The sequence below is a fragment of the Toxotes jaculatrix genome, chromosome 12 (genome assembly GCF_017976425.1).
Source record: "Toxotes jaculatrix isolate fToxJac2 chromosome 12, fToxJac2.pri, whole genome shotgun sequence".
Taxonomy (NCBI): Eukaryota; Metazoa; Chordata; class Actinopteri; family Toxotidae; genus Toxotes; species Toxotes jaculatrix.
Genome location: NC_054405.1, coordinates 20,470,249 through 20,478,928, shown reverse-complemented (window position 1 = coordinate 20,478,928; position 8,680 = coordinate 20,470,249). Strand labels below are relative to the sequence as shown.

Below are 8,680 nucleotides of genomic sequence, written 5' to 3'. Positions count from 1 at the left end.
GTACACAGCAAACAGATAATAAACAAATAAAGATAAACTGAACTTCAACAAACTTTACAAAGGTTAGATTGAGCAAATGCTTGTGGTATTCTTTCTCTGCCTTTCATGTCAAACCATTCGGAATTTTTGTTCCCAGTGTAGGACAGGTATCATGGTATCACTTACAGCCTCATGAGGGCGAGGTATACAAAAAAGAGACTGAAGGCATGTTTTCTGTAGGCCGTGCAGACTGACGGAAACATCCAGAACAAATGAGTCAACAGTGTCCTGACCACAGAGGCTAAACGTGGACGTCTCGGCCACACAAATTAAACAGGCTGGTTCTGCCGTGAAACCACAGTTGTGAGTGTTCACATTTTTGTGCAAATAAAGTGGAATTGCACAGAAAGAAATCCAGATGGGAAAGCTGCACTCTATGGCAACCTGAAGTGTACATGTGCAGAGTGATAGGCTGAAACTGTTCACTCTAACGCAACTCAGCAAAGTGTCACTTTATCAAACAGTAATGGACAACAGTGAAACCAGAACTATGTGTGATTTATGAATCTGTTTTGAACTCAATATGGTGTGTAATTTGCTGTTGAAAGCAACAATAAATCCACGTAGTCATATAAAGGAAATCGAGGTCTGAGCAAACATTTTGTTTGAACAAAGGCACTGAAACCTGATCAGGAAAGCTGTTGATATGAAACACAAATGTGCAGCACATTAATGTCGACACCGCGCCACAAAGGCTCTCAGGTGACTCATATTGCACCAGTGTTTCAAATTAGGTGCAGTAATTTTCCTTCTTGGTTGAGGAGTAGGCCTGATGTTATTTCCAAGCACAAGGCCAAATGCTGCCTTCAAGTGGCTTCCCAGAAAGTCGTACATTCCACTGTCCAGTCTTAAAGTCTGAACAAACAAATTTCTTTTTAATCAGTGTATTTGCTTGTTGATGGAATTGTTTAAATATTTATCATTACTACTTCCTCATATATGAATGTATATTGCTTGTGTAGGGAAAAGCCCTTCAACCTTGACAGGAGCCTTTGATCAGGAGTGAGGCAAAGAGCCAAAGAGCTGTGTCACGTGCAATGAAACAAGAAGTAAATCTCAAGTCAAGTGTTTTATTTGTCACATGCACAATGTCAAAACAATGGCAGTGAAATGTTTTCCCGCCATGCTCCTCCCTCATTTGTGCAAGAATAGACATTCATTGTGAAAAGTGTTAGACTGTGTTTACAAAGTGCATAGAATTGTAGAAAGTTTACCAGAAGTATAAGACAGAAAGATTGTGCATAGATTTGCCTTCAAAATAAAAGCACGACCATTTTTTTTCCTTCATGGGTAAGAACATTAATAGGAGACATCTGAGACATTGCCATTATATTATATGTTTACTTTTAATGCAGACAGTATTACATCTGAAAAATTTGATTCCGTTTCTTAAATATTCACTTTTGTACCTTGTATTGCTGAAACTAACAATTAATGTGACTATAATTAATGGATCAATTCTTTTGTCTATTAAACACTGAGAAATGAAAAAGGTCCATTGCAATTTCTACAGAGCATAAGTTGAATTATTCAGTCTTGTATTGTCCCACCAACAGTCCAAAACCCAGTTATTTTAAGTTATTTTACTTACACCAGTTTAACATTACATAAACTAGGCAATTTTGCTTGATAAATGTTATTAATAAACAGATTGATGAATTGACTAAAAGATGAACTGACTGCAACTATTAGTATTTCTAATTTATGCATTTTGATATTGTCAAAGATGTTAGATTCACAATGAAATAATCAAATGCAATCTTCACCTTTATTTATCATGTTTTGTGTTTTTGTTTCTTAAAGAACATGTTGCTGATTAATTTTTCTGTCGACTGACTAACTGATTAATCGACTACAATTTCAGCTCCATCAGAGCTGCAGACTGTTTTCCCAGTAAAGGGATTTATTTTGGCGAAAGCAGGCCGGAAGTCTTGCCTTGTAAGCACGTCTAACTTGACAGTGGTTGGAGTTTTTTTTAAAGCAGCAGATCCGAGTCAGGCAAAACAAACAGCAGGAGCCGCAGCAGCAGGAGACTCTCGATAAAGGCGTGAAACCATGACGATAAACAAAGTGTCCCACAGCAGGATGAGAGTGACAGAGGTAGAAGAGTTTCTGAGACAACCTCCGGCAGGTTTCTCAGTGGAGGCTCTCGCTTCGGGTTATCGAGTCCTCAGCGACCCGGAGAAGAGCCTGGTGCTCATCGATGACTTCGACTCCTGCAGAGGGAAAATAGTTTTCGAGAAGTCTCTGGGAAGGTGAGAAAAAAAAATCAAGGCTGCATGGGATGTGTTTGTGCTTATGCATGCACACATATATTTATATACACAAACAAACTCTGAACACGAAACTGTCTGGTTTGTTTCCCACGGCAGGAAAGTTAAAATGCACAATTTATGGGAGTATACCAGCATGAGAAAGAGCCTGCTGTCCAAGAGGATCTATCTGCTCATGTCTGCCTGCCAAGAAAACGGTACAGCGAACAACAGAAAGGCAGCCAATAAAGCCAGAGGTAACTTAAAGTGCCTAATTTATCATAAAATCTCAGCATGAGTTTAGTGTGTGAGTGTAATGATACTGAAATAATTATACAGTGATAAAATAAATGGCCCTCAAAGGCACCACTGGCATTTTTGAAGCTAGTGTGTAGTTTACAGCTCCAGGCTGCTAAGTCAGTCATGCAGTTTGGTGGCATGGGTGACTCATGCTGGCTTCCAGACTTTGGACCTCTGCAATGGGTGGGGTGGAGAAATTGCAATGGAAGCACAGTGCTTACAGTATGCCACATGGCAACATGTTTTTCTGTAAACTCTCCCCTTTTCAGTCCTTTGTCTTGTTTTCTTCAAGAGTTATTTTCAATCCTGTTTCAGTGCTGAAGCAGTATGTGGTGTCCATCGACGGAAATGATCCTTTTATCAAGTGGCAGATAGAGAGAGGCCTGGACTGGACCATCTCTTCTGTCGCTGGGGAAAGCTACAGGGTGGATGTAAGCAAGACTTCACGGCCTTTCCTCTGTCACTTTCATTGTGTCAAATACATTCCAAGAGTTAATGTATTTTGCTGATAATTTTCTGATTGAGAAGTGGTCCAGATTTTGGAATTGAAAGTGATTTTTTCTTCTGTCAGATTGACTTGACTGATGCAGTGGAGAGCTGGGCAGAAAAAAACACCCACATCAAAACTGGCAAACTAATAAAACACAAACCTCTCTGGAGAGATGCCTCCTTCACCCTCAAATACTATTCTGATGCTCTCTTTGACTTCCCACACTGGTTTGGCTTCAGCAAAAGAAACTTTAAGGTAATTGTTGCATATTCATCTTGTTACATATAAATAGTAATCTACATTTTCTGCATTTGTCAGCATATACAGGCTTATCTAACCCGCCTTCTCTGCTTGTATCTCTTACCATTAAAGTTGAGACTGACATGAGCCTGCAGTGGATGGAGAGCTAGGAAAAATCAAGTTTATCTGCTCAGGTTTTGGTGGAGTCTGGGTCCGCTTCCTCAAGAAAATGCTGAACAAGGAGTTTCTTGATCAACAGATGAACGGCTGTAATACCAACCTGCCAGGTGAAGGACCAGCCTACCTCCTGGGACTGCAGGAACTAAGTCATAAGGGCTGTTAAGTCCAAATATTGCTTCTGTTCAGTGGATGGAAACTACTGACAGGGACTGATGGGGAAATTCAAACTGACATGAATGTTATTTAGGCAACTTATTTGTGTAGACTGGTGTTTACTGGTGTTTTTTTTTATATATAAATAAACAGGCATTTGCCTCATGATTTAAAACTGTTGTATTGCATGAATGTTTAAAGGGGTCAAAACAAATGTTGACAGACTTTTGTACCAACGAATCAGCATTTGTTCTTCAGAAGTTTTTATTTTTTACCAAAGTCAATTACAATAAATGCCCTTTTACGAAACAAACAGAAAGATTACCATGTTTTAATTCAACAGTTTTCATCAGTTAAAAGGTAAATTGGGTGGGTAAGCGTTGTTGCCAGGTGACACAAACTGGACTAAGGGATGAGGAGAAGAGCAGATGCAGCGCTCGTGATGGTTTGGACATATTCTCTGTAGTCGCTGCCATAGTAGCGCAGCAGCAGGTAGTTGAAGATGCCCACGATGCACATCAGAAACAGGAAGAAGATGATTCGTTTTCCAAACAGGTAGCCTGGGGTGCTACACAGAAATAAAACATTTGTTATACCAATAGCTCTTAACACACACAGAGAGCATAAATCGCTTCTGTTCATTTTACCTTTGAGAGGTTTGTCCCAAGTATCCAACAAAGTACTTCTGCCTGACTATAAGGTAGATGATCCCGGCAAAGGCAGCAGGAGCTTCAAACAGATGACAGAAGGCAGAAGGTTTGCATGTACATGACAACTGACTCAGACTGTATGCATTCTTTAAGTGGGAAATTCCCACTTAAGAAACTAAAAAACTGTTAGACATTCAGTGTTAAGTAATTTAAACTTATTTTTGTATGGAAATACATCAGTATTTACAATCTTTTTCCGCCAGTTGTAATGACCCATTCTGAGTATTTTGGGTTAACCATGTTGTTCGAGCGAAGAGAGCCTAAATATGTTACTCTGATAACTCCTCTTAAACAGGACATTTGGATGTGGTTGCTTTCCCTGACATCTGGGAACAGCTATGGTTTGGGAAGGGCCCTTTCCTGTTTCAGCAATTATCATTTTCACAAATGGAGGTCCGTGAAGAAATGTTTTTCCGTGTTAGGGGGGCCTACAAAGAGCCCTAATCTCAGGCCCATTAAATACCTTTGGGATGAACTGGGAAGTAAACAATGAGCCAGGCCTAATCGCCCCACATCAACACTTGAAATAATGCTATTGTGGCTAAAAGAGAGAAACTCCCTGCAGCCAGGTCCCATTATCTTGTGGTAAGCTTTCTCTGAAGAGTGGAGGCTGTTATAACAACACATTAATACCCATGGTTTTGGAATGAAATGTGTAACAATCAAATCTGGGTGTGATGTTCAGGTTCTTTACAGGTGCCGGTCTAAAAATGCTGCTTCTTAAACACAGGTAAGGAAGTGATCTATACATCGAACATACATCTACAGAACAAAAACTCTCTGTTTGACCTTCCTCAGCTGCATTGACTTTGTGTGGGCGTGTCCTGTTCACAGTACAAAAGAGAGACTGTCCTTTATGGTAACTGATTAATGATTACCTTGACTGAGACACAGACCGGCACACCACATCACTGCCAGGAAAGTGGGATAAGCATCCATGCAGTTCCGACTGGAAGAAACATAAACAAGATCTGTAATTAGCACAATTCAAGGAAGTCACCTGCAATGAGAAGCTAGTATGTTTCAGACAGTGGTGACTGAATCCAAGCCCTTTTTTTTCAGGGACTGGAAAAAAATTACTCTGTGGATAAAACAGTGCATGAACTACAGGACCATGTTCAGCTTTCTGAATGTTACAGGGGCAAAGTTGAAATGAAAAGCCAGGAAAAACTGAGCCCACTCTCCAAGTCAGCACGCGCTGGCTGGTGCAACAAACTGCAATAATCAGAACAGTATGTTGCACAACCATGTTCTTCAAACCTTTTCCAAATTTACACATCAGGATAATTATTCAAAACTCACTATACTTAACAAGCAGATGAGTAAAGGGTTATTTTACACAAACTTATTTATATTTTCTCTTTTCTTGAAATGAAAAAAAAATCTTGTAAAAACATGGATACTTCAAGAGCCTTCAAGCTTCGAGAAACCTAAGAAATAAACAAATTTATCTGCAGCTGTTTTGATAATCGGTTAATTGATTTGGTCATTTTTCAAGTCAAACTTGTTCCAGCTTCTCAAATAAGAGACTTTGCTGCTTTTCTTTGTCATATATCACGGTGAAAAACTGTTTTTTACTACTTTTTGACATTTAACATTTTTGATGATCTTAAATGGCAGTTTAATCGATGACGAAAATAATAGTTTCAGGCCTAATAGACTTTGCTTCATTTCTCGGGGTCACAATAAACTATGTCCACAACTGTTCAAACTTCATGTCACTCCTTAAACTGACTATACTTTACAACTTGATTGTATTATAAAGAAAATTAAATACATTGATCAAAATTGGAAATGTGAGAATGTGTAATGAATAACTACTTAGATTCCTTAACATGCTGCACAGATAATTAGTGCTGAAACAAATTCTCCACTCATTGATCAGTTGATAAGTAGATAATAAAATCTACAGAATCTGCAGCTTTTTTCTGTTTTTTAATCATTGTAAATTGATGTTAGGATGGAATGCAATGTGAGACATTACAAAAACAGATAAGTTTCTCAATGTTTGCATCACATTTTTGAATCTAACGTTTGTCTTTTTTTGAAATCCTAACAACACAGGATGTTGCTCAGATATTTCCTTTTAAAGACAGGAAGTGCATAGTTGATGGTGAACTGAGGACTGAGAAGACTGAGTTGTTATATCAGATGCAAATATTAGATTTTAATAGCTAGCTTTAGCCTAGTTATCAAAGCACATCTGAAGGGTAATCTGCATGCAGCAAAAGCATTCCAGTAAATATCTCCAGTGCTGCAACTAATGATTATTTTCATTACTGATGGATTTGTTGACTATTTTTCTGGTTTACAAATTAATTGCATGGTCTTCAAAATGCCAGAACAAAGTGAAAAATGTCCATCACAGTCTTCAGAAGCCCCCAGTAATGAATTCAGATTGTCCAACCAACATAGTCTAAAACTTCAATTTACAATGATTAAAAAAACTGAGAAAAGCAGTAAATTCTGTAGTTAATGGAGTATTTGTTTCAGCAACATGTTAATGAGGAATCTAAACAGTCAGGTTTTTGACACTTGGTTTGAGCAAGACACCACAGAGCAAACAGAGCAAGACACCATTTTTAAAATGTCCACAGACCACAGGCTGCAAATGCACGAGCTGCATTCGCTCCTTTAACTTTTGCAGGACCTACCAATGACGATGACTCACCTAACCGAGAAGACGGAAGAATGAATGTTTTATTACTGGCCATTGCTGCTTTTCCAGAAAACTTCAAAAGAGCTCTGTACCAGCTATTCCCCCTCTCTGGAAGTGTTCAGGCAAATGAGGACAGCCTCTCAATGAAAGTAACAATTGGGTGAATGTAAAACCAGATGGAAAGTTTACAGTAAGAGATAAAGCAACACAAAGTTGTCCACTGTGTCACCGGCACCAGTGTTGGATTTGATTAACATAGGAACTGAGTATCACAGAAAGGGCACTTACTTGGCACAAGACACTCGCTCAAAAGAAGATGTGTGGCTCTTATGACTCTTGCATTCCCTCTCTACCTTCTGGGCAAAAAATGCTTAAAAGACAGGGATAAAAAAAAGGCAACAAAATGAACTGAATGTCATCATTTCTAATGTCTTTAATTACTGATTTAAAGTTTCGAAAATCTATATTAACTGTGACAGAAGCTGCTTCTTGTTTTTTCCTCACCATTCTGAAGTACGCTGATGAGCGTGACGATGACCAGGAGGTAGATGTGTTCCACCACTTTGTTGGAGTCCATGATCACCGTTCGAGCTGTAGGAGCAGGTGGATGCTGAGGTTGAGGGAGACAGAGTGCTAATGCATATCTACAGTCAGCTGCAGAGCATAAACCTGATCTGTCCCTCTATGACGTCATGAAGTCCCTATCTCACCTCCATCCACACTTGTTTGTGGCTTCCCCTTTATGTAAACGATGCTCTGAACAGAGGGGTGCATACAACTCTCCTGCTACTTCCTCTCCGCGTAATTGTGTAAGACCTACCAGATCGCATGCACAGGCACAATTTCAGTTTTTGCAGAGAACTTTATATCTCTGTCACGACATAATTTGGTTTTCATAATAAAGCCTCTTCGAGGGAGGTTTCTAGAGTATATCCAGCAAATGAGCAGGACTAATGGATGAGAAATCGATTAATATTATTTATATGACAGGACGTGTCCTAGAAAAGTTTTCTCACACAGTTGTCTTGTAATTGTAGAGAAAACCCAGCTGTTACCACTCAATGTCCTATTACCATTATCAATTACACCTGTGCTCTCCCTTCTGTGATAAAGTCAAAATGTCTGTTGCTGCGGTGGAAGAAGTACTGAGATTTTCACTTCAGTAGAATCAGTAATACCACACCACAAAAACAGTCATAAGTATAAGCACGAGTGTAAGTGTAAGGTATGAGCAGCAAAATGTATTTAAAGTGTATAAAGTGCAGAGTAATCATCCCATTTTATAAGTGTATTTCATATGTTTGTAAAATCTTTATCTTCAAACTAACCAGTAGCTGTAGCTATCAAGTAACTGTGATGGAAAACAATATTTGCCTCTATTTCCAAACTGTCTCAGTGACTGGGCTATTCTGACTGGGTTTACCTGCAGTCAAACAGCGCCTGCATGTGATTTTGAATGGTAATGCAGTTTTCCTCCAGTTTTCTTTTAAGCAAAACTGTCAAAAACTATGTTTCTATGTTTTTGACTGTTTGACAGACAAAAAAAAAAAGATTTCATTACTTTAGGGACTTAGGACTTTAGGGAATAATGATGCATAATAACGTTGGGCATTTTATACACTGGACAATTGATTATTATTGATATTGAAAATAAGTG

At 38.8% G+C, this 8,680-nt stretch overlaps 2 protein-coding genes across 2 annotated transcripts; one reads left to right on the top strand and one right to left on the bottom strand.

Annotated features, from left to right (window-relative positions):
- Positions 1-2,032: 2,032 nt before the first annotated feature.
- Positions 2,033-3,961, top strand: LOC121190372 (mesenteric estrogen-dependent adipogenesis protein-like). The gene is made up of 5 exons (XM_041051046.1): positions 2,033-2,294; positions 2,412-2,548; positions 2,907-3,022; positions 3,163-3,336; positions 3,454-3,961. The coding sequence occupies exons 1-5, from the start codon at positions 2,095-2,097 to the stop codon at positions 3,466-3,468; spliced, it is 642 nt and encodes a 213-aa protein (XP_040906980.1). The 5' UTR covers positions 2,033-2,094; the 3' UTR covers positions 3,469-3,961.
- LOC121190373 (arachidonate 5-lipoxygenase-activating protein) lies at positions 3,906-7,756 on the bottom strand. The gene is made up of 5 exons (XM_041051047.1): positions 7,528-7,756; positions 7,312-7,393; positions 5,243-5,313; positions 4,302-4,383; positions 3,906-4,222 (listed from the first exon to the last, which is right to left on the bottom strand). The coding sequence occupies exons 1-5, from the start codon at positions 7,598-7,600 to the stop codon at positions 4,060-4,062; spliced, it is 471 nt and encodes a 156-aa protein (XP_040906981.1). The 5' UTR covers positions 7,601-7,756; the 3' UTR covers positions 3,906-4,059.
- Positions 7,757-8,680: the final 924 nt, after the last annotated feature.

Bases quoted from the DNA above. Each gene is read 5' to 3' on its own strand.
- LOC121190372 (XM_041051046.1), top strand. From the start codon at position 2,095: ATGACGATAAACAAAGTGTCCCACAGCAGGATGAGAGTGACAGAGGTA. The intron at 2,549-2,906 runs GTAACTTAAAGT...ATCCTGTTTCAG, and splicing joins GGCAGCCAATAAAGCCAGAG to TGCTGAAGCAGTATGTGGTG. The intron at 3,023-3,162 runs GTAAGCAAGACT...TTCTTCTGTCAG, and splicing joins GGGAAAGCTACAGGGTGGAT to ATTGACTTGACTGATGCAGT.
- LOC121190373 (XM_041051047.1), bottom strand. From the start codon at position 7,600: ATGGACTCCAACAAAGTGGTGGAACACATCTACCTCCTGGTCATCGTC. The intron at 5,314-7,311 runs GTAAGTGCCCTT...TGTTTCTTCCAG, and splicing joins GAGCGAGTGTCTTGTGCCAA to TCGGAACTGCATGGATGCTT. The intron at 4,223-4,301 runs GTAAAATGAACA...ATTTCTGTGTAG, and splicing joins TTGGGACAAACCTCTCAAAG to CACCCCAGGCTACCTGTTTG.